The 26,495-nt window shown below is 42.3% G+C and overlaps 1 protein-coding gene across 1 annotated transcript in view; it reads left to right on the top strand.

Annotated features, from left to right (window-relative positions):
* The first annotated feature begins 755 nt into the window (after positions 1–755).
* Positions 756–26,495, top strand: part of TBC1D32 (TBC1 domain family member 32) — a 1,886,357-nt gene continuing 1,860,617 nt past the window's right edge. The window contains exons 1-2 of the mRNA XM_044086982.1: positions 756–872; positions 979–1,057. Coding sequence (XP_043942917.1) covers positions 756–872; positions 979–1,057 — 196 coding nt within the window. The remainder of the gene's footprint in view (positions 873–978; positions 1,058–26,495) is intronic.

Raw genomic sequence — 26,495 nt, 5'->3', positions numbered from 1 at the left:
ATACTTGGTAGTGAAATGGCTGAGTCTTCCTCCTAGTCTATTGCTAGATGTCATGACAATCTTCTACATGGCACATGTCTCTCCCTCCCAATCAACCCACCTCAAGCATAGAAACTATAGGAATGCGAGAACTTGTGTAATATGGGGGACATCAAAAGTAGAAATCCAGGCAGTTACTTATTGCCAAGGTGCTCCTCACAGATCAACTCATATTGTGAGTACCTGTTATTTATTATTCATCTCTATTCAGTTTGACTACTAGTCGGTGTTCATGCAGCTTCTTTGTGACAGAGCTGAATGAGATAGACGGGATTTGTTTATGTACACTGTAGTGAGCTACATAATGTAAATGCTCTACCATTGCAAGACCAGCAATTCCAATTGTCAAGAAGATATATTACTGCTACAAAATTAAGGCCAGCAGTAAAAACATGAAGGAAAGTCAAAACCCAACTAGCTATTTTATTTGTTGCTAGACGTGCTTGAGCTTCACAACTTACTACGGCTGACTGATAAAAGAGGTACTCTGATACAAGACAGTACAATACATAATAATGTATTGCATAGTTGGTCTTTGGGTGGCAAGCCATACTTTACTTCTTTTACTTTTTGGTGCCTGTTTTACTTGTTTCTTTCTCTTCCGTGGCACATTTACAGCTACTTTTGCTTTCTTTGTTTTTGAATGAGTATTAGAATATTCCTTTCTCTATTTGTGTTTTAAGTGATCATTTCATTATCACAATTAGTAGAACAGAATGTTACAGCAGCTGCCATTTGTTTTAAGTAATACAGTTTCAGATGATGATGGTAGGCAGCACCCATATAGTAGAATACGGTTAAAAATGTTACAGTGCTTGGTGGCCAGATTATTGGTACTGTTTATAGAAGTTATCCTCTTGTTTCTTAAGTTCCTAGATTTTGTTATATTAAGACTCTGAAAGACTCTGCAAATTTATTACAATTATTTTTTTTCTCTAGGATAAAATATTGAAATTTTATGCAAAAACATTTTCAACTTCACCACTAAACATCACAAGAGAAATATATACAAGTTTGGGTAAGACTTTGCAGTTTCAGGTTTATTTTCTTAGCATCCTCAATGTTGTCCTTGATGCATTTTGTCACTGAATAGAAGTAAATTTGTTTGTAGTTAAGGTTTCTTGGTTAGTTGCTGAATATTGTTGTGGTGCAAAGGTGTGCAAGCTTTGGACAGCACAGTAACTTGGTGGTAAGATCTCTGGCTTATAGCTCCATGGTCTAGTAGGGTTCAATCCCGACCTCTATTAAATGTGTGGAGTTTGCATGTTCTTTCTCCATCTCTCTCTTTTGGTTTTCTCTGGACACTACAGTTGCCTCCCACTTGGGGAAAAAAAAAGCATGCTGGTTAATTAAACAAAGGCATAGGATGGTTTTGTGGTGCACAGAGTAGCTTCCTGATCTTGTGCTCACCTCTTCAACTCTAAAAAAAAAAAAAAAAAAATGGGGATTTTCCCCCATGGTTGAGGAGCAAAAAAAGTAAAATCCTCCGAGCTCAACAGCTCAAAAAAATTTTTTTTTTCTTTCTAAACAATTGTAGCAAACCGCTGGTTATAAATTAAGAAGTGACCGGATGCATTCTCTTTTGAACACCATCACTCTGCGCCTGACTCTTCAGTCTACTTTCCCTTTCCCTCTCATCCCCATACTCCTACCATCCTTTTTCTTGCACCCTAGTTTCCACCCTCCCCACCATTATTTAACCCCTTTCTACCAGGTCTTTTACCTTCTATTACATACTTCACACCTTTCTTCTTCTAAGCTTCTAGACAAAACGAACACCATCTCCTAAAAATGTAACTTACTTTTCCTCCCCATCTCTTTTTTTTTCTCCCCCTCTAATATTTGTGTGCAGCTTAGACCACTAACAATGCCACTTTCACTCTCTTTTCTCTCCCTAAAACAACTTCCCTTCTGCAACTTTCTTATTTAACTTGTCTACAGAAACCTCTGCTTCACATGTATAAACATATGTCTAAGTACAAATATGAAAACTACTTTAGCAATGTAAAAGATACTGCACATCTCGAACATTGATGCTAAAGATTATACAAATGCAACCCTAAGTGTTGTTTTATATATGATATTATTATTCTGAATCTTCTTTTCATGAGCATTCTTATGCATTATTGTTTAACTTGTCTCATTATTGTTAGAATTACTTTTTATGTTTTTTTTTCTTTGTATTGTTTTGGAACTTGATGAAAATTCTTATGCATTATTGTTTAAATTGTCTTTTTATTGTTAAAATTACTTTGTATGTTTTTTTTCTCTCTGTATTGTGTGGAGCTTTTCTCCCTGGGCCTCTGTTGAAAATAGGTTTCTTACCCAGTCAGAATTTCCTGGTAACCATACGTTAAATAAATAATAAAATAAATAAATGTATGGTGCGCTGAACCAATAGTGCTTCAGCCTTACCACAAATGTAATACCAGTGTTCATAATCTGAATGGCAGTATTATGCTACCCCAGTCAGCATCTGCCAATGACACCCACTGGCACCTAGCCCCCTTCATCCTACCAATCCTATGCCTCTGGAAATTAATACATTTTGTGTTTTCAGATTTGAATATTATGCTGCAATGAGTATTTATGACTGACTCTGTCTTAGATGTATTGTTTCTTTCAGTAGCAAGTTGGATATATAATCTCATGTACAGTAAAGAGTCTTCATCATTTCTAACTACTGCTGCAAGTGGGGGCTTGTGTGATGCCAGTTGACACAGTATTGGGGAGCATGAGTTTGATGTTCCTAGACTGTTGGTGGTAGCCCTTGTAGATATGTGTGTGTGTGTGTGTGTGTGTGTGTGTGTGTGTGTGTGTGTGTGTGTGTGTGTGTGTGTGTGTGTGTGTGTGCACATTTTGAGGGAAGGCATAGGGATGCCTCTTCAGTGATGAAGGTGCAGACCTCAATGACCATAATTAGGCCTAGATGCATTGCATACTCCATCTTTGTCAGGATGTTGTTGAGGACACAGATACTGCCATGGCTGCATGTATGATGGCCCCCAGTCCCCTTTTCCCTTCCAGAAAAATACCTAGAATGAGGGAATGAATGAGTTAGGTTCATGAGGAGGAGGAGGCTTGATGGTCAGCAGATACATCAGGAAACAACAGCTGGAAAAACAATGTTTATCTAATGTTTATCTCTGTCTAGGTTTATGCTGGTTTATGCTTGTGAATGAGACTAGCTTTTAAAGGCTTGTGTGCTGGTTTCTGAACCCTTTGATCTTAAGGTAAAGACTAAGAGTGCTGGATTCATGAAAGTTTTCAAGCTGTTTCATTTGTTTTGATTGTTAAACAAGCGAGTGAACTAATCTTTAGTGAATCTTTTTGATAAATACTGAGTTTGCCAATTTGAAAATGTGCAAAACGACAAATTTTTTTCCTGAACTGAGTGGCAAAGCAAGAGCATCTAAACGGGTACACAAGGCTACTGGTGGTACCAAGCAATAAAGGACCATAGTACATCATGACCCCCAGATACAAAATGCATTTAGACAGTTATTCCACCTGTAAAAATATGTTTACACTTTATTCTTCATGTAATGCAGTTTACTCTGATGAGTCTAAGCTGGAGGGGTCATAAGTCCACTGACGAGTGATGTAATGACAAGCTTTTAATGAAGTACTATATGCCATTACTGTACTCAGCATAGTGAGCAGAGGTTCATCACAGAACCCACAGTAAAAACAACCAAACTGAATGCTAATATCAGACTAGCATTTAAGATACATTAACTAAAGCCACAGAGATCATGTCTGTCAAACTTTGAGAGTTCATTATAAAACCTTCAGCTAATAATGGGGTGTAGGCCACAAAACTCATAAGTCTGCATTCATACCTAAAAGCTTCCAGTGCACATCTCTGAATGTGACTCCACAGCTTTAGCTGCTTGAAAGCATGGCAAGCTTCCCATAATATGTTACAACTGAAAACATATATTTTTGCAATTAATTATTAAAGATTCCTGCTTCTAACATAATGAGAATTTAATACACGTATATTGATTTTACCTAGCCTTTCGTGCAGAGGTCAAATAGCCCTTATGTTGAAACCAAGCTTAGTGGCAGACTGTGACAGCAAAAACCATCTGAAAAGCTGTATTTACTAGTTGTATATAGTAGAAGCCATATGTTAGTTCCCTGAAGGCAGTTCACAATAAAAAATCAGGAACTTCTAATAAGATGCTTGAATACAAAATACATGAATAGTGTCCCATTAGAATGTTCTTCTGAGATATTACCTTTGACTGTGAAAAATCCCATAAATGTAATTGCAAAGTTACTTTTCAACAGATACTGTTCCCCCAAAGTTATCCTATTGCTACTGTTTGCTTTCATACATTATTTGCCACCCAAAACCAATATCTATTTGATGATCTACAGATCTGATGTTTCATTGAGAAACAATGAAAAACATTAATTGTAACAAAAGTAACTACACTCAACAGAGTAAATGCTCCTGCGCTAGTCCGAAACCAGTTGAAATAACATCCAAAAACACAAAGCAACAGAAAGCAACCACCAAGCTTACAATAATCCAGTCTTGTTCTATGAAAAACTATAAAATCCTTTACTTGGCGTGTGCTAGGTAAGCACTTTCACTATCAGCTTCATCAGACCATAACCAGTGCACGCCAAATAAAGTATTTTATAGTTTTCCATAGAACAAGACTGGATTATTGTAAGCTTGGTGGTTGCTTTCTGTCGCTTTGTGTTTTTGGATGTTATTTCAAATGAAAACCATTACATTCCCAGTAGTGAATTTCCACTTACTGTAGGGCACACCACACCTATGTCCATTGTCATAAAAATTAAATTAAAAAAAGAAAGAAATGCAAGTGTGTTATGCCAACAGACTTGCTTGTTTGTTAGGAAGAGATGAAAGAACATCAGATCACATTAATGAACTTCATGTGGTGCTTTGTGACACTAAGCTGTATTGTATCACCCCCCCCCCCACAAACCACAGCAGTGATCATGTTAATGTTAGCAGCCTCAATCTGCCGTTTACTTTCTTCCATTGACTGCCTCCCATAACTCTTAACCTTTCATCTTCAAACTCTGGAACACTGCCTTCCACACAGAGTGAAACAAATGGACAAAATGTGGAAAACACAACACTTAAAACTTCAACTAGGAAGTTCACAGCAAGATTAGTTACAGTTTCTTCTTAATTATTAAGTCATTGTTTTGACGAGGCAGTATAGTTCAGTATTATTTAGCATGTCTTCTTGTTACAAAAATCTCAACAATGAATGTGTGCCAGATCTCTTTAGTGCAGAAGTGAGTTGAACAGTGAATTTTGAACATCCAAACAGATAAATATCCCTTGTAATGAGGTTTAGTTGAGGGCTATACTTCCTTTCCTTCCCAAACAGACAGCCACTTCTGGTGACTCAGCTGTGACCACCAAAAGTGGTAAACAGAAATAACCACAGAAATGTATGCTGTTGGAGACGCCTGGAGGTGCTGTACAGGAAACTATAGCTCTCAGCTGTCCCTATTTTTGCAGTATGCCCCTGATTTTGCCCAGTCCCCAATTTTCTGGTATATCACTGAGGGTCACATGCAAGTGAATCATGACAAACATTGAGTTTGATACTTTTTATTGTTCAGAAAATGCATGTTAATACAAAACCTGTTGTTCTGTTAACTTTTTATGTTAGAGTGATAGTTAAAATTGTCCTTGTTAGTGGGCCTTTGCCTCTACATTATTTTTTGCTGTATCCAGAATCCTTGAGAAGAACAGTTGCATACAGGTATCCATATATATCAACTGTCCTTGATTTTGCAGAATACCTCTGATTTCACCTCATTTATTTATTTATTTTTTTGCCCTGTCTGTGACTGGTAAACACTGAGGGTTACAGACAAGTCAGTTAATGCCAAACCTTAGAGTTACTTCACTTCTTATTTTTAGAAGATACATGTTGATATAAAGCCTCCCAATCTATTAACTTTTAACTCAATTATAGTTATATTTAACAATGTATTTGATTGTGTCCCACCCCACCCCCACATTAATTTTTGGCTGTGTCCAGAATCCTTGAGTAACTATCCTTGATTTTGCAGAATGCCTCTGATTTTGCCTCATATTTTCTCTTTTTCGTAATTTAAATCTCTAAGGATTATAGACAGGTCAGTAATTCTATTGCCAAACATTAGAGTTAGGTGACCAGCCACTGCTGTGCTGTATTCATCTCTGCAGTCTAAGGAATCTGTTGCATTCTGCTAACCATAAGTACAATTTTATACTGTAATTTGCACTTTTAAACTGTATTTTTGCTGTATTGCTGATTTTTTACAAGTGTTCTTGATGATTTGTTGCACTTTTTGCTTGCTGCAGCATAGACTATATTCAGACCTGCTGAATCTGGTTCTGTTGTTAAACTGAGAAGTCAACCAGGCTATCTTTTGTTAGAGATGGTCCCCTGCATCCCTGTGGCAGGAGAGAGCAGTTAGGATTCATCTGATTGAAGTTTTGCTGGCACAGGGCTCAGTGTTGAGGTTTTATTGGTTAAATAGTTTGATTCAGTTTGCTCACTGTTGCTACCTAAGCCCTACATTTGCGCTGGTTTGCTCTTGTTTTAACACAGCTCCACAGAGTTTGGCGATCACCCACTGCTCTGCTGTGTTCATCTATTTACATTTAGCACACCTCTGTGCACCATTGCGCACTTCCGTGTAGTGGGGGGTAACCATTGGTGGTTATAGATGCAAAAACTTCAGTAGATAAACTTTTCCTGTAGTAGCTGCCATGATCTGTCTGAGAAGTCCTTAAATTGTGCTTAGCTGCACTTTTGCATGTTAAATAGTCCCAAAACTACCAAATCTACAATAGTCTCATATCATTTAGAGAACCCTTGCTAATATTGACCCTTTATAAAGCACCCGATTTGTATATGTCATGTTTAGAGCACCCAGTTATACCATATCCCTCCATTTTCTCTCCCTGCTGTGAAAACAGGATTTAACCTAGCGTTACGGATGGTCAGTTTCCATCAATTTCTCCTACCATCCTAATTGACATGAGTATCCTGAGGCACTATAGCAACTGCTTCATGTACACTGACAACCTTCTACTCCTAAAGTACCCAAGTACAATTTGTAAGAGATGCATCTACACTAAGAATCTGGAATCCTTGCTCTCTCACTCGCAGAACAGTAACACTGAACATGTTGACAGCACACATACTACTCCTACGCAAACCATGCACTCAACACATAAACCATCATATGTGGAGGTACTCACTAGAAACCTACCTAAATACCAGAGACCTTCCAAACATAAACATGCTACACCTAATACAGCACCTATAGGACTCACGACACATAAAAACACAAGCATAAGTGTCTCACAAAATAAGTCCCTAAGGTAAAGCACATCTAAACCAAATTTTCAAGAAGGCTAGTGGCTATATGCCCATCACTATGGGTGCAATTGAAACATTTGAAAAAGCATGTATCAACTATTTATATTCCATGTATGATAATAAGGAACGCACTATATGCTTTGTTAATATGGGGAAAGATGAAAGGGAAGCACTTGAGGTTTTACATAAGGACAAGAATATTTGTTTTAGGCCAGCTGACAAAGGGGGACCATTGGTGGTTATGGATTATGTTTTCTATAGGGATGTGGTGTACAGTGTGTTAAGTGATGGAGTGTATGAAACGATAGACCATGTTAAAATTGGGAAATACATTTGCAGAATGCACAATGATCTGTTTGAATGTATGCAATGTAGTCAGATTACTATGGACCTATACAACTATTTCATTGTGGATGATCCTGTCATACCAGTGATACAGGGATTACCCAAGATATATAAGCATGCCCTTAATCCACCCATGAGACCGATAGTGGCAGGACCCGTGTGGTGTACAGAGCCACTATCAATATATGTAGAGCACCACCTGAAACCTGTATTGGCAAGGAACGACTCTATCCTTAGAGACACTAAACAATTCTTAGTAGAGCTACATGCATTCACTAATAGTTTTACACCAATAATGGACTGCTTAATGGTCACCTTGGATGTGCAATCTCTTTTTAGTGTAATACCTAATATGGTAGGTCTGGAGGTTTTACATCAGTATTTAAAGGAAGACGGAATGTATGAATCTAGAATGGTAGATCTCCTCTGCTTTTTGGTGGAAACCATATTGGAGAATAATGTGTTTATGTTTGAACATAACATTTACAGACAAAAAGGTGGCATGGCTATGGGCACTTCTTGTGCAAATAGCTACGCCAACCTGGTTATGGCTAAATGGGAATCACTAAATATTCTCGCAGGAGTATGGTCTGAGAAAATAATCTTTTATCGAAGGTTTGTAGATGACCTCTTCCTGTTATGGGAAGGAGGTGCATCGACCCTACAACACTTCCTGAGGGATATAAATAATAGCACACATTTTTTGAGGTTTACAGCTCATAGTTCAAATAAATGTGTTGAATTTCTAGATGTCCATATTACTTGGGCAAGCACAGATGAATTCTATACTGAGATTTTTCGTAAAGAATGTTATAGAAACACTTATGTACATAGACAGAGTATGCATCCTCAACATGTGTTCAGAAATGTGATAAAAGGTCAAGTACTAAGAACATCTAGATTAACAGCCAAAGATGAGAAATTTGTAAGTGAACTGCACCAACTAGAAGGGAGATTTCATGAGAGAGGGTATAAGAAAAAGGAAATTAGGTCCATCACCTCTAATACACACTCCATCAGGAATAGCATAGGGAAACCTTATTTCTCCAGTCCGAATCAGGTTTATGAACAAAAAAACTGCAAAAACGAACCCCTTGAGGATTTCAGTTATGTATGCAAGTAACATTAGTTTGTTACAGGAGATTTATTCCAGAAATTGGAATATACTCCGATCAGATGAAAAGGTTAAAACACTGGTAGGAGATAACCTCAGATATGCATATAAAAACAAGAAATCCATTAAGAGGCTTTTATGTGGTCCTAGATATGGCCATGAGTTGAATGCTGAATCCATAACACACAATCATGGAACCTTTCCCTGTAATTCCTGCAATTATTGTAAATATATTGATGAGAAAAGATGTTCTGAACACCCAGATGCGAGCAAGACTGTTTACTTTAAACTATCAGCTAACTGTAATACCACAAATATTGTATATTTAGCTCACTGTAATGTATGTTGCTCATTTTATATAGGTATGACCACACGGAGGTTTTATGATATGATCAGGGAGCATGTTTATGATATGTATAGGAGAGCAGAGACTAATGCCCTAGCAAGACACATGATGGCATCAGATATGACACACACATTTAAATTCATGGTAGTAGAGAAAGTCAAAATAGGTTGTAGAGGTGGCCCTATAAAGAACCTGGTAGAAAATAAGGAACTTGAATGGATCATTAGGATGCGGGATAATATAGGCAGGGGCCTAAATGACAAAGTTTCTATTAAACCTGTACTTACTCATAAACCGTTGCGCAGATAAAAAATTTAAATATATTTTAAATATATTTTATAGGTTTATTCTAGGACTACAGATTAGACTTGGCACTTTAAATATGTCTATTATATTGTTGTTAATTTACAGCTTAATAGTATTGTCTTAATTGAAATTTATTTATTTATTTATTGACATTTGTTAACCGGGTTTGTCCAACTGGGCTTGTGGCCCATTTTCAGTGGAGACCCGAGGAGAAAAGCTCCAGTAATACATTTTAAAACAAGTACAATTTTAAACAATATTGATATAATAGCAGTTATAGCAAAATGATTCACATATGTTGGGATACATACATAAAGTTAAAGTTGCATTAAAAAGAAGCTAAGTAACAATTTAAATTGATATAGTTCAATAGGTCAACAATGAACATTTTTTGTTTGTATAAAATTGTGCAAATGCATAGTAGACACATTGGAGAGAGAGGTGTAATGAGGTACTAAGTATGGTCCTTTTGAGGGTACATAAAGGGAAGGAAGACTAGGTAGGGTCATGACAAGGGCAGGTTCTGGAATTGAGAAAATAAGCTTTTAGTTCATTTTTAAAATGTGAGGTGTGGGAGATTGAATGTAAGTCAAGGGGAAGTGTGTTCCAAGCATGGGCAAGGGAGTGTTTGTAGAGTAGGTTGCCTACTGACCTTTTTGGGTGGTAGATATCAAGTAATTGTTGGTTAGAAGTACGGAGGGTCCGGGATGGGATGTAGATGGAGACTAAGGAAGATAGAGATGGACAGAAGGAGGGTTTATAAAGAATAGAGTGTAGCATATGAAATTGATAAGAAAGCAGAAACTGGGAAGTTCAAGCCATTGAAGAGAGTTTAAAGAAATGCAGTGGTGTGAGTTGTATGGAGAGTTAGTAATGAATCTGGCTATTTTATGGTAAGTCTATTGCAGTTTGTTTAGAGTGGAGGCCTGGATATTGGTAAGAACTGGGGCAGCGTATAAGAGGGAGGGGAGGAGGAGTGCCTGGCCCAAGGTAAGTCTAGATTCAGGGGTTATGGTTTGTTTGTTTTTTATACACTGGAATATGTGTAGGTCGAACTTGAGTTCGTCATCGATAATGACCCCTAGGAGTTTTGTGTGGGTGTCAGGTTGGATATTTGTATTGTTAGAAGATGTAATAAAAAAGGAGGTTTTGTGATGAGAAAGAGAACGGGGAAGGAAAAATAGGAGTTTGGTCTTTTGGGGATTTAGGATCAATAGGTTGTGAGAGAACCATTGTTCAGTGGATAGTAGGGCCTGTTGGGTCAGGGAGTGTAGTTCAGGAATGTTATTTGAGATGGATATAAGTGTGGAGTCGTCGGCATACTGAATAAGGGAGGATTCTTTGCATGAGGTGTAAATATCATTGGTGAAGATGTTAAATAAAAGGGGTCCCAAGATGGAGCCTTGGGGAACACCAGTGGAGATGGGAAGGAAAGGTGACGAGGATGAGAGCCATTTGACAGATTGTTCCCTGCCAGATAGGTAACTATTAAACCAGGCAAGCGCGGAGAGGGATAGGTGGAGATTTGTGAGTTTAGATAGTAGTAGAGGATGAGAGACAGTATCGAAGGCTTTGGCGAAATATAGGAAGAGACAGGAAATTAGTTTATTGTTGTCTAGGGCCTCTGCAATGATATGAGTAAAGGAGAGGAGGGCAGTGGTGGTGCTGTGGTGAGGACGAAATCCATGTTGGGTAGGGGTAAGTAAGTGGTGTATGAGGAGGTGATTGAGAAGCTGTGAGTGAATACGTTTTTCTAATATCTTGGAGAGGGGGGATAGAATGGCAATGGGTCGGTAGTTTGAGGGATCAGTGGAGTTTCCACCTTTATGAAGAGGGATAGTGAAGAAAGATTTCCAAAGGGTGGGGACAGTTGATTCCAGAATAGATCGATTAATTAGTATAGATGCAGGATAGGCAATTGAGTCAGCAGCAAGTTTGAGGAATGTAGGAGATAGATTGTCAGTGGAAGGAGAGCAAAGTTTTAGCTTGAGTAGGAGAGATTTGATGTAAGTAATGGGAACTGGCTCAAAAGAAAACAAAGTTGTGTTAGTGGGACTTGGAGAGGTGGGTGTCGAAGTAGAGTTTGGCTTAGAGGTTATCAGATTTTGGATGGAAGAGATAGTGTTTATTCAGGAGGGTAGCTGTTTCCTGAGAGGAAGAGTTAGGGTATGGGGAGGGATTAAAGGGCTTTCCAGGATAGAGGATGTTGTTGAGAGTTGACCAAAATTTTCGAGGACTGGATTTGTTGTTAAGCTGAACAGAGCTATAGTATAACTTTTTGTCATTAGTTGTATGTTTTTTTGCAAGGTTCCACAGTTGCCTGTATTTTTGAAGAAAAGGTGGTTTAGTTTTAGTCCAGGTTTTCCAAGCATGATCTCTTTGTTTCATAAGGGACCTAGTCTCTTTGGAGAGCCAGGGAGCATGGTTTGATTTTACTCTGATCTTCCTAGAGGGAGCTAAGGAGTTTAGAGTATTCATGAAGATGCTATTGAAAGTGCTTACAGCATCGTTTAGGGGGAGGTGTTTTAGAATGGACCAATCTATGTTGTGGAGAATGGAGTTAAATTGGGATGAATTGAAAGTCGATAGTTTTCGACAGTCTTTGATAAGGTGGGGTTTAGGAATATGGGAGTAGTGTCTTAAGATGGTGGTAGGGAGATAATCACTGAGTGAGTCAGGTAAGGTGGTGGGATTGTGGTATTGGTGGGGGGAATTGGTAAGGATCCAGTCTATGATGGAGCTGGAAGTGGAATTTTTATGGAAGCGAGTGGGAGATGTTATAAATTGGTGGAAGCCGTGTAGGTGGATACTGAGTTGGGGGGAGTCAGTTGAGAGTTTGGACCAATCAATGTTGACATCACCAAGGATAAGTGTCTCATATGGTATGTTGTGGGAGAACCAGGATAGGATGTTTTCAGGAATGGGCAGATTGTTACCAGGAGGAAGGTAGATAGAGGCAATTGCAAGTTTTTTTTTATTCTGATTGGCTGTTTGTAACTTTTAAATATGAGTGAGTAATGATTTTAACTGTTTGATGAAGTAGCTCTTGCTATGAAAGCGCTCACCATTGTTTGTACTTTGTCTGTGGATTAAAATAGAACTTTATCTTTACCTGCCTTGGTCTGGTGCCTCCTACATTTTTTACATTGGATACTAGTCTTTTTGGAGGACCAGTTTGCCTACACCACAGTGTTGCTTTTCCTTCTAAATTTTTTAGTTATAGATGACTCCATTGTGAGACAAACAGATGTCCCACTAACCAGGCTGGACAAGGAGAAGGTTGCGGTCAGCTGTCTGTCGGGTGCCAGGATCTGTCAGATCAGGCATGCACTCAAGTCTCTCAACAACAAGCACTGTTACGACTCTGTCATAGTTCATGTTGGTGTGAATGACTTGAGACATACCTCACTGGACTATATGAAGAGAGACATGATTAAGGTTTATGAATATGTGTTCCAGGCAGATATGCCCCTAGCCTTGAGCAGTATTCTACCCTCACATAGCATGGTACCACAGTATAAACAAAAAAATGATTGACTTCAACAATTGGCTTAGTTTCTGGCGTCATTATAAGGGGATCCAGTTCCTGTCAACCTGGGATGACTTGGTTGATAGACTACGCTGCTTAGCCAGAGATGGTATTCACCTGTCACCTCTAGGCTTTCGATTGCTAGTTAAGCCCATTGCCTACCCCATAGTGCATTATGGTATTCACCTGTCACCTCTAGGCTTTCGATTGCTAGTTAAGCCCATTGCCTACCCCATAGTGCATTTTTTTAGACAAGGTCTCAAGAACAAAATTTCTGACATGAAAATAAATTGAAGGTTATGTTGCTAAACGCTACAAGTTTAAATCACAAACTGCACTCTCTGGATGCACTCCTCTCCCTGGAAGATGTTGACATATGTGCAGTCACAAAAACTTGGTTCAAGGCCACAGAAAATACCTTGGCCTTGCAAGGCTACAATGTCTTCCACACTTTCAGACTGCAAAATGAACATGTGAAAACCAGAGGAGGAGGAGTATCTCTCTTCATCAAAGATAAATACATCACTAGACTGGTTAGTCAGGATGGACTTGCTCCAAGTTCATCTGTGGGTAAGACCCCCCCCCCTTCAATTCATCATTAGCTATAGGCCCCCTTCAGTGAGCCAAGATACCCACACTGTTTATTTGGACCTACTTGAGTCAATTAAATTACAAATAAACACTCTAGTCATGGGCAATTTTAACTATCCCTCTATTGACTGGGAAACTTATGAGTACCAACATGCTCACACAAAGGTTCCTGGACTTTGTTAACACTAATGCCCTGGAACAAATAGTGTGCAGTCCCACAAGGGTCTCAAATATTCTCGACCTGGTCATCACCAACATGGGTGATCGCTGCACCGCCACAGGTATAGGGCCCTCACTGGTTAAATCTGATCACAAATCAGTCACATTTGAAATAGCTATAACACCTGAACTCCTATTAAGTGAAATCAGGCTAAACAATTTTCATCAAAGCTAATTATACCCTCCTAAGGGATGGCATAAATAATTTCCAAGCTCCTGTTCCGACAGATTGCATTGACAGCTATACTAAGGTATACACACCTGCCCTGTGCAAACACTTATACAAATGTATTGACACAGTTGTACCTGATAACATTAAAACAAGATCCTCAAGAGAAAAAAAAAACAAGCCTCCCTGGCAGACATCTAGCATTAATAAGTTATATAACAAGAGAAAGAAGTTGCTGTCTAATAATAAAAAATAGAGGTCCCAGCACTGGAAGAATACCCTCCTCTGCTTGAACAAGCAAATAAGACAACTTGTAAAATTGTCAAAGGGCAACTTCAAAAAAAAAAAATCAGCAACCATACCTAAGGAAAACCATAAGGCATTCTTCAGCTTTATCCATCACCTAAAAGGTAGGACTTACATGTGTGCTGAACTAGCTGTGGATGGCATCACACACACTGATCCTATGAAAGTAGCTAACCTATTAGCTGACATATTTTCTGACTATTTTACCCTCCTGTCTCCTCCAAACATTCCACAAAGCATTCCCTCTACATCTCCCCCACCTTGCATTTCCAAGGCCAAAAACACTGCCTCTGTGGGACTGGATGGCATCCCAGGTTTTATTTTAAATGGTCTAAAACATGAGTTAGCAACTCTATTAGATACTCTCTTCAACCACAGCGTGAGTACTGGTTTTGTCCTGCTGATTGGAAAACAGCAGCTGACATCGACCCTCATAAAGGGGGTACAGCAACAGACCCTGGGAACTACAGACCCATAAGCTTAACCAGCCTTATCCATAAGGCCATGGAACAAATCATCATGGACCCGATAAGTAAAGATATAGGTGATCTCCAAACCCTTGATCCGACACAGTTTGGTTTTTCAAAGGCAGGTCATGTCTGTTAAACCTGGTGGATGTCTTCGAAAACATCACCAGAACCATAGACAAAGGCAAATCTGTGCATACAGCCTACCTTAACTTAGCCAAGGCCTTCAACACAATCCCACATTTGGGCATCATTGATATAAACTGTCCCTGTTGAATATCAACCCTTATGTCATCAGGTGGGTTGCTAACTGGCTCACCTACAGATCAGACTTAGTCAAAGCTGAGGACTTTACCTCAGCCAGCAGACCTGTCACCAGTGAGGTTCCACAGGGGTCAGTGCTGGGCCCCCTATTGTTTGGAATGTACTTCTCACAAGTTCAGGCCAAAACAGAGGGGCTGTGGGTGACTAAGTTTGCTGATGACTACAAATTAGGTGCAATCATTGAATCCACAAATGATGTCAGTATACTTCAAGTGGGACATACACAAACCAATGATTGATACCAAAGCCATGGACTCAAACTCAATGCAGAAAAATGCATCATCATCATCCCTTTCGGTAAAAACAATATCCCTGCAGACTATGATACAAATAATGCCGTAGTAACAACTCAGTAGTGAGAGTCTTGGGAATGCAAGTTAACTGTAGCCTAAGCTTTGACTACCATGTGTCTACTGTGGTAAGGAAGACATTCCACGTCGCACACCTCATTAGCAAAGGCATTGCCTCAAGAGTGAAAGAAGTCCTAACAAACACCCGTGTATTCAACCCTCATCAGGCCAGTAATTGAGTACAATGCTCCCACTGCTATGGACCTTACCAGGCACCTGTAGCAACTTGAGAGACCTCAGAGATTTCTAACCAAGAAAATTCAAGGCCTCCATCACATGCCATACATTGACTGAAGTCACTGTACCCAGTAGTGTACAGACTGCTTAGAGGAGACTTGTGCCTGGCATACAGAGCAATCTCAGATCCAAACGTAATGGAAATGCTTCCTATCCACAAGACAAATGAGACAAGGGTCACCAGCTCCACGGAACTTAACCTGGTTTGTGACATAAATAGGACCTCCTGGAGAGCCAGATATGAATCTCAGAGGTTGCCACTCCTCTGGAATAGGCTACTATTTCACATCAAACGAAGCTCCTCTATGACCCTCTTTAAGCGTACCCTTGATGACTGGATGAGGAACCGTAAATTCCTCACGGGGATTTCACCTATGATCCTGCTAGATATAGGCAGTCATTGCTAACTATGGTCTCGAGTTTAGGCAAGATCCTTTACATTGGGTTTCTCTAGTATTATATTGGGTACACACAGCTAGGCTTATAAAAACCTTTGGGTCAGTAGCCCAGTAACCACCTATGAACCTGTAAAAAAATGCATGATGATGTAAACCTGTTGATGTCCTCCTATTCTCATGTTGCAGTATTCATCAAAATAGGGAGGGTGCTGTCTGCAGCACCAGACATCCGGCCAGTATACCAAAGTCTTTGTAGCCAGGGAGTACGTTTGACATCTCCGATCAGAGCCATAAACTGACGTAGGCCATAAAAGTGATGTCTGCTCGTACCCCCTTCAGAATTTTTCTGCCATAGTGAATGTCGGACTTCTGTTCGCCAGTTTGGGAAGCAGATCGCTTGTTATCTAGACGACCGCTACAGATAAGTGCCCTGTTGGGTTTTCCTTTTATTTTTTCCTAGTTTCTCAGATGTACATGCCCACTAGAAAGGGGAAGTGTGCTTGTGGGAGACAAATTCTTCACAAGGACATGCAAGAAAAGTGCATTTTCTGTTTAGGTGAGGCCCATGACCATACGTCCTATCCTTTGCTCCTAAGACTCTCGCAGCCATCTGGCCACTTTGAAACTGTACCTAGAAAATCAAATGCTCCGGCATCTCGTGCTCGGCATGGAGGGTGGAGTAGGCACGTCCAATGAGCTGCCTCAGAAGAAGGACAAGAAATCAGGCCGGATTCCCATGCTGCACCTCAGGCGTCCAGAAAGATTCTTGAGGCAGATGAAAGCCCGGGATCTTTTCAGATCTCCATTTCCCAACCAGGCCCGGGAACCTCTATGGAAGCTGGGATGGCTGAAACAATGAGTACGTCCGCTGAGATTAATCAGTCATCAGACCCTGATGGCAGAGGGGAACCACGGCTCGTACAGTTAGAAGGGCCTACTCCTTCCCTACCATCCACTCAGACGTTGGCTCCTAGACATGCTCAGCCCTTTGCCCCTTTAAAGAGGAAACAAAAACTTAAGCATTCTGAACCACAATCTGTTCCTGGATGGGAAGTGTTTCCCAGTGTCTTTTTAAGGCATTCCAGGCCTTACAGACCCAATAACCACCAGCTGCTGCTCCTTCTGTCACCCTTTAGAGATATCAGAGGAAGAGTACTCCTCCTCTGAGGAATTCCTGACCTGATGTTCACAGATTGATTCCCCTAAGGATTTTTTCACCCCTGAGGAAGAGGATTGTATCACCCCTAAGTCTCCAGGAGAAGAATTCACTTTTGGGGACACTATCTCCCTCATTAGGGAACATTTTAAATGGCAGGCCTCAGATGTCTCTGACACTAAGAAAGGTACTTTGACCTGCTACAAATGGAACAGCCATCCCCTTCTGCTGTACCCCCCCTTGCTGCCTGCCTTCCGTGATGCCTTCATGGCTGCTTCAGAGGCCCCAGATTCCCAACCCCCAGCATGTAAACGTCCAGACCGATGTTACAAGGTGCCTCAGGACACACAATTCCTATTTAAAATTCCACCTGCAGACCCAGTAGTTATTGCAGTTTCTGCGGATAAATCCTTCAGACATTTACCTTCTGCTGCTCTTTCTCCTACTGATAAAGACAGCAAAGTCATGAGTAGACTAGGGAAAAAAGTTTATACCTCCTCCACCCTGGCTATAAGAGCTCTCAATTACCAAACCCACATGGCTAGGTATGTCCTGGATACCCTTTCCAAAGCTACTACTTTCCTCTCAAAGGTTCCTGAATCACCAATAAAAACCCAGTTCCGCTCCACAAAGGTGGAGCCACAACACACCCCGGGAACTATCGCCCTGTATACCTGACTAGCTTGATCTGCAAGGCTATGGAGTGCATCATAATGGAACTCATTAACAGAGATATTGGGAACCTCCAAACGCTGGACCCTACCCAGTTCGGCTTTGTTAAAGGCAGATCATGCCTCCTAAACCTGGTGGACTTCTTTGAGATAGTTACCAAGGCTATAGACGAGGGAAAGGTGGTACACACAGCCTACCTAGACCTTGCAAAGACTTTTGACTCCATTCCCCATTCTGGTATTATAGACAAGCTACCCAGCTTGAACATAAACCCCTACGTCACAAGATGGGTTGCCAACTCTCTCACAGACAGAACCCACATGATAAGAGTTGCGGGAGCTAGGTCCAACTTTAAACCAGTTACAAGTGGCGTTCCCCAGGGCTCAGTCCTAGGACCCTTCCTATTTGACAAATATTTCTCAGAGGTACATGCAAGCACAGGAAGACTATTGCTGACCACGTTTGCAGATGACTGCAAACGAGGGGCTATAATTGACTCTCCGGCTGACACAGAAATCCTCCAAAAAGGTCTCACTGAGACAGATACCTGGTGTCAAAATCATGGCCTCAAGCTAAATGACAAAAAGTGCATAGTCACCCCCTTTGGAAAAACAAAGTACCCACAAACTACCACATAGGTGGTAGTCCCCTAAATATGGAAGATGTAATAAGGGATCTGGGGACCCAAGTAGATAGTATTCTCACCTTTGATAATCTCATTGCCAAAGTGGTTAGAAAACCCTTCTATGTGGCCCACCTAATCACAAAAGGGTTCTCATCCAGATCAAAAGAGGTCATTGTGCCCCTCTACTCATCACTCATCAGACCCATCATTGAGTACAATGCCCCATTTGGGATGTACCTTACAAGACACCTGCAACAGCTGGAAAGACCACAGAAGTATCTTACCAAGAGGATCACTGCCCTCAAACAATTGCCCTATGCAGCTCGACTGAAGAAACTCCAGCTGTACTCGGTTGCATACCGCCTACTCAGAGGTGATCTCTGCCTGACATACAAGGCCATGCCCAACCCAGAATTGATGGACATGCTCCACCTAAAGAAAACCATATCCCCTCAAGCCACACGCTCTAGGGATCTAAACCTCACCACAACAATAAATAGGACGTGCTGGAGGGATAGATTCCTGTCCCAGAGACTTCCCATGCTTAGGAACAAGATTCCAATCTACATTAGGCAGAGCTCCTCGCTAACACTCTTCAAGAGAAACCTTGACGAGTGGATGGGAAACAGAAAGTTTACTCCAGGGATCACTTCAGTGGCTCTGCTGGACAGAGGCAAAGGGAACTAATCTGAGGGAGTGGTGGAAGCCAACACATTCTGGCTAGGCTTATAAATGCCTTCGGGCAGATAGCCTAGTACCTGCCTATGAACCCTACTTTCCACAGCATCTCAGGTGACTAGGCACTCCATCAGGTGTGGCTATGATGCTGTAGAAGCCTCCTCAAAATCAGCTGCCTCAGCTTCATTGCTGAGGAGATATTCCTGGGTGAGACTTCAGCCCCTGCCTATGGATGTGCAAACTAAACTGCTTGATGCACCCCTGGACAATAAAGCCCTTTTTGGACAAGCTTCAGCAGCACTCCTTAAATCCCTTCAAGAAAAGGGAAAAGAATTACAAAACCTGAAGCATTTGCTTGTGTCTCCTATCCCCAGATATCACAGAAGTTATCCACAAAGAACTTCCTCTGTCAGGAGATAGTCCTCCCACTCTGCCCCACCTCAGGCAAAGGGATGTAGGCAAGCTAGGAAAAGCTCTGCTCCTAGGTTTCATTCCTCCCCATCGTCCACCCCCTTTCGGAGTCAGTCTGACCAAGCCAGACCACCTTCACTGTGACTTGCAACCTCTAAACTCCAACATCCCCATATCCCTTCATGTCACCCTTTCCCTACCCTCCAGGCAGAAAATCACATCAGAAAACTAGGTCCAGTCCATCATTCAGAGAGGGTACTTCATGATTTGGTGGACTTTGTCCCCCTTCCAGGGGATTCCTCAACCTCCATCAAACCAGATTGATCTTTTCCCCACCCTCATTCAACAATTGCTGTCTCAGGGCACCATAAAGAAGGTACCTACTACACAAAGATACAAAGGATTCTACTCCAGAATGTTTCTGGTACCAAGAAAAGATGGTCCATGGAGATTAATTCTGGATTTATCTTTTCTAAACCTGTTCCTCGAGGTACCTACTTTCAAAATGATTACCTTACCTCTGCTCCCACCACTTATACCAACACAAGCCATCATGGTAGCTCTGGATTTGAAGGATGCTTACCTTCACATTCCAATACACCCAGATTACAGGAAATTCCTATGCTTTGCAGCAGGTTCCTTTCATTTTCAATTCTCTGCATTACCTTTTGGACTCTCCACAGCTCCTCGAGTATTCTCAAAATGCCTCACACCTGTTATTGCTCACTGCAGAACTCAGGGTATTCAAATATACCCATACCTAGATAACCTGTTAATTCTTATCACCCTGAATCAGTTAGGATTCACTGTAAACAAGGAAAAGTCTCACCTGATTCCCACTCAAAACCTGGTCTTCTTGGCGTGCAGAATAAAAACAGACAAGATGAAGGCCTTCATTCCAGACCAAAGGACCATGGACCTCACCCTCTACTTCAGCAAACTAATCACCCTCACTTCTTTGCCAGCATGAGAATTCCTAAGAATATTAGGCCACGTGGCATCTCTGATACCCATTCTGCCCCTGGCATGACTCCACATGACAAAGATCCAGTGGATTCTGAAGAATTTATGGAGCCAACACTCCCATCCCCTGGACACCCTTCTCTCCCTTTTTCCATATCTGAAGAGGGAACTACAATGGTGGATTTGTGCCATCAACATTAACCAGGGAATCCCCTTACAGGTACCTGCCCCCTACAACAAATCTCTACAGACACCCCACACATGAGTGGGGAGCAGTGTTACTACACAACCAAAAACAATTCACTGTGCAGGGAAAATGGTCTACACTAAGGTAAAGAGACCATATCAACATTAAGGAAATGAAGACACTTCTTCTGGCCCTACAAACCATCAAACTAGCCCTACGCCCAGGAACCCTGAAAGTGATCACAGGCAATGTGACTGTCCTGTGGTACATAAACAAATGGGGGGGGGACAAGATCCTACCCTCTTTGCAATCTAGCCACTCAGATCTGGACCCTAGCATCATCACTGCATTTTCACCTGCTAGCAGTGTACATCCCTTACACAGAGAATGTTATGGCAGACACTCTCAGCAGAACTTCAGGACCCTCTCACGAATGGATGCTTCACAGAGAGGTATTTTTAGATCTTATCCACAGGTGGGGTATTAAGCAAGCAGAGCTGTTCGCCTCCTCCCAAAACATACAGATGCCCCAGATTTGCACAGGGGAACCACATCCCCAAGCATGGAAAGAGGACGCTTTCTCTTTTTCTTGGGAGGGAATGTACCTCTGTGCCCCCCCCCCCCCCTTCATTCTAATTCAGGAGGTCCTCCTGAAAATTCAGAGGGCAAACCAAGAATCCTGCTGGTGACCTCCTTTTGGCTAAGACAGCATTGGTTTCCCCTTCTCTAAATTTTAGCCAAGGGTAATCATCACAGGTTACCCCACCAGTTAGACCTGCTCACACAGGACAGGGGATCCCTAGTCCACCCTCAGGTGACCAATCTCAAATTGACCTTATCGGTGATAGGATTCTAATCCCCTTTAGACACCTATACTCAGAGGGCATACTTAGTGTTCTGCAGGCAGCCAGAAAGCCTAGTACCAGGAGAAAATATGTGTCAGAATGGAAAAGATTCTCCAAGTGGTGTGAAAAGAAAAAACAGTACCCTCTGAACATTCCTATACCCAAGGTCCTTGGTGCTTGGTGCTACAGGCATCAACCTCCCTATTGTGATGCATACTGCAACATGGAAGAGGAGGACATCTAAGGCTATGGTAAGTTCTTATACAACTGTTCTTTCTGTTAATTTAAGTAAATTGGAGTAATATTTAAAAAATGACCCCTTTTGTCTCTCCATTACTTTTGCCTGTGTCCATAATTCTTGAATGAAGGGTGCCCCCAACATCAGTCACAGAAAAGTAAATAAAGAAAGAAAAGTTCACATATTCAGCTATTGGAAGAGTCTGCTGTTACCACTGGTCACAGTTTTGTCTGGCTTTCTGGCACAGTTTAGAAAGAACAACGTGTACCTGCAAAGGGAAAACCATGCCTAAAGATCCCCTTTTCTACAGTTTGCAGCAGTCTCTTGAACAGAGATTGCTGAGAATACACTGCAATATGTTGCTTTCAGCAACTGATCACAACTCAGCAGTCTCTAGTCATGGTAATATAGGACTAGATAATGCCAGATCAGAAAGCACTGTGATTTGGTGCAAAGCACAATGGATTGCAAGTGCTTAGATGACATAGTACTAGGACATGGGTTGGCTACGATGTCTTATTACTATGATCATTGAGAAAAAAACTTTATTTTCCTTACTAGGGCAGATTATTTCACAACTGGGGCACTTGTCCCAGCATGTTCTGGTATGGTGCCAGCTATTATTTCAGTCTTTTAATTAATTAAAGTGGTGTTCTTTTTCAACTTTGTAACTTTTAAATATTGGTTCTTTCTTAGCAGTAAGGACCATCCACAGCTAAGAGAAGATCACAAGCAAATGTAGCATGATGATGTAGCTGTTTCATCTTAACAATAGCAAAGACTCCATCAGAATACAGAGGCAGTTATAAATCAACAATATACGTAGAATCAAATTACGCCATAAGTATGAATTAGTCAGTTATCTTAATTCATATCGTCTGCTGTTTCAAACACTATTAATAGAAATATATTCATTTAGTCTAGGTGGCTTATCAGCTACAAGCATTAACTGTCTATGTAATTCCATGTTTAATAAACAGTTCAATGAATCACTACCCCTTTCCTTTCTATCCAGTTTTGTAATAAAAATATACAATCTGAAGTAGTTAATTTAATTTGGTCATCAACCTGTGGGCTTCAGATCTGATACGGATCCAGGCCGGTAGCTTTCCAAGCTAAGATCTGAGCTTCAAGCTCCTCCCCTTCACCCATACTGCACTGCATCCTACTTCCAACCCCCAGATCTCGTTTGCCGCAGCTTTGCCAAGACATGATCTCTGAGCTCCAGGCAGGTAGAGTGGGATCTTTTTGGTCTAGCTTTAAATATGCAATTTAAGTGTGTGAGCGTGTGTGGTTTAGTCTTTTTTCCCCCCTTGTTTCACCCTCGGTTTTTCAAAAAAAAAAAAGTCTAGAGTTGTAAACTTTGTCTTAGTATAGGCCTCCCCTTCCCGCATTTGGTGTGTGTGTGTGTGTGTGTGTGTGTGTGTGTGTGTGTGTGTGTGTGTGTGTGTGTGTGTGTGTGTGTGTGTGTGCGCGTGTTTAAATAGGTTAGTAGTTAGCCTTTGCTTGTTGTGGGATGGCTATGTCGAACTCCCAAAAGCCGACTTTCTCTAAATGCACAGAGTGTGGCCATAAGCTGTCACTGGCCGATGGTCATACTCTGTGTGTCGTGTGTTTAGGGGTTCCCCACCTTACTTTGGGCTGCAAGATTTGTGCAGCCTTCAACCCTCGGGCTCTGCGGGATCGCAGGGCCAAGTTGATTCTGGCTGGTCTTCTCCCAGCGGAATCGGCAACTACTTCTTCTTCGGCCACGGCTGTGGCTGTACCAGCTTCTGGTCCTCCTCCCCTGTCCAGGACTCTCACTCCCACTTCAAAACAGGGTGATAGAAAGGCCAGGAAGGGGATGCACAGAGAAAAAGAAAGGGAAAGAGAAAAAAAGAAAGAGAGCGAGAGACAAGGAGAGGGGTCGCAAGAGACCAGCGGATCTGTCGCCCCTCCCCGGTCAAAGTGGTCTCTACCTCAAAAAAGGTGCCTAAGGCCGTCTTCCCCTCGGCTCCGTTCTCCAAGATTCTCCCCAGAGGAGGAGGCTCGGCCTGCTTCGAGGTCGTCCTCGTATCGGCCCTCCCGGCTGGTGTTAGTGGCATCCTCCAGATCCACAAGAAGCCTCTCGGAAGCTGACATGGACCGGATGATGAGAAGGTTCTTGCAGACTCAATTGCAGATGGAAGTGTTGCTGGCACCCCCTCCTGCTGGAGCAGGGAGTTCGGCTTCAATTTTTGCTCCGATACCTCCTGCTCCAATCCATCCCCGGGTTTCGGAGTCCCTGGATCCGAGGAACCTCGGAGTCAAGGGGTCAGCACCGATGGCTACTCCAACCTCGATGCCGGCCATGCCCTCAAGTTCGTCGGAATCGAGCTCTGGGAGCCGAGATCTGGGAGTCGGATCCGAAGGGATGAGTGTGTCGTCGGCTGTTGTGGTTGAGACATGCCATCCCTCTGGGCCCAACTGTTCCAGGCTTGGCTCCAATCCCCTCATCAGATCCGAGGGGCATGGCTACTCATTCCACCAGTTTTAGGGAAACTGGTTCCCCTTCGGCCTTCGACACTGTGGAGAGGGTTCTCTCAGGAGGATCGAGACCCCTCACTTTTTCCTCGAAGTCCGGCTCTGCTCCCTTGCGGTTGAGTATGTCTTTTGTCATCCAGTCCTCCCAGGGACAGCCTGTGTCTGATACGCCCCAGACGGTTCCCCTCGAGGAATACGAAACTGTTTGTGAGCCCGCCCCAGAGAGCCCCCCCCCCAAGGAGGTCCCTCGCAAATGCCAGTGCAAGAGGAGGCACATGGACTCCCCCCGAGTCCGTTACTGAGGATACCGACTTGGAGGAAGGGGAAGGCTCCCCCAGATTGCCTCCTGAAGACATTTCCTTCGGAGACATAATTGAAATTCTCCGGCCAGAGGGGAGGCTGGTCTGCCCAAATGCCTTCCTCGGATGAGTTGGTATTCCTGGGGGCATTTGATGCAGGCCCATCTACCTGTTGGGTATCCCTCCCGGCTGATCCTGTGCTGGACCTCATTACCACCAGAGCTTGGAAGGAACTGGACACTGTAGAGCCAATACCAAAACGGCCAGATAAAGTGTTGAGCCCTCCTACTGACAAGGTTACATGGAGTAAGGGTTCCCCAGTTAATGCCATGGTGGTGGCGGCAGCCACCAAAAAGGAAGTGGCGCAGGAGAGTTCCTCGGTCCATCCTCCGGACAAGTACTCTAGGGTGATGGATCGACTCGGAAAGCAGACGTATGCTTCAGCTACCTTTGCCATAAGGGCGCTGAACTATATGTCCCACGTGATTCGGCTTCAGTGTGACCTTGTGAAAGAGTGAGCGGAGTCTCCCCCGGAGTCCATTTCGGCCGAGGATAAATGTTCATTCTTGGTGCGTATGGCCACTCTCAAGTCGGTTACTAACATGTCCATGCGCTTACTCTCTCACACCAGGGCGGCAGTGTCCGGTATTACCATGAGGTGTCATGCCTGGCTCCGGCTTTGCAATTTTTCGGAACCTTTCAAAGCGTCCTTCACGAATGCCCCTTTTGATGGTTCGACCCGGTTTGGGAAGACCGTCTGAGACATGCTAGTCCAGAGTGAGAAGGATGGGAAGACACTGTCGGCTATCGGGATCTGCTTCTCTAACCCTCAAAGGTCCTTTTCCAGGAATCAGCGAGGGCAAAAGAAGTTGTGGTTCTTAGGATCATAGGTTGATACTAGGCTATCTGCCCTAGGACATTTATAAGCCTAGCCAGAGTGTGTTTGGCTTTCACCACCCTTTTAGATTAGTTGACTCTGCCTCTGTATAGTAGGTCACAGAAGATAGCCCTTTTAAGGTTAGTTTACTGTGCCTCTGTCTAGTAGGGACACAGAAGAGATCCCAGGGGTAAACCTACAATCTCCCATCCACTCATCAAGATTTCTCTTGAAGAGGGTCATTGAGGGGCTCTGCCTAACATGGATTGGGATTTTATTCCATAGTGAGGGGAGCCTCTGGGATATGAATCTGTCCCTCCAGCATGTCCTATTTATTTCTGTGCTGAGATTTAAGTCCCTGGAGCATGTAGTTCTAAGGGATTTGGATTTCCTGAGGTGGAGCATGTCCATTAATTCTGGTTTGGACATGGCTTTATATGTCAGGCATAGACCGCCTTTGAGTAGGCGGTAAGCAACTGAGTAGACCTGGAGTTTCTTTAGCCTAACTGCGTAGGGCATCTGTTTGAGTCCCTCGATCCTCTTGGTGAGGTACTTTTGGGGTCTTTCCAGTTGCTGCATGTGTCGGGTAAGGTACATCCCAAATAGGGCATTGTATTCAATTATGGGCTTGATGAGTGATGAGTAGAGGGGCACAATGACCTCTCTTGATCTAGATGTGAACCCTTTCGTGATAAGGTGGGCTATATAGAAGGTCTTTCTAACCACTTTGGCAACGTGATTGTCAAAGGAGAGATTGCTATCTACTTGGGTCCCCAAATCCCTAATTACTTCTTCCGTACTTAATGGATTACCACCTATGTGGTAATTTGTGGGCACTTTGTTTTTCCCAAAGGGGATGACTATGCACTTTTTGGCATTTAGCTTTAGGCCATGGCTCTGGCACCAGTTATCCGTCTCTGTGAGAC

The sequence above is a fragment of the Protopterus annectens genome, chromosome 1.part1 (genome assembly GCF_019279795.1).
Source record: "Protopterus annectens isolate FY-2018-M chromosome 1.part1, PAN1.0, whole genome shotgun sequence".
NCBI classification, from domain to species: Eukaryota; Metazoa; Chordata; order Ceratodontiformes; family Protopteridae; genus Protopterus; species Protopterus annectens.
The sequence above is the reverse complement of the archived record's forward strand: the minus strand, read 5'-3'. Positions and strand labels throughout refer to the sequence as shown.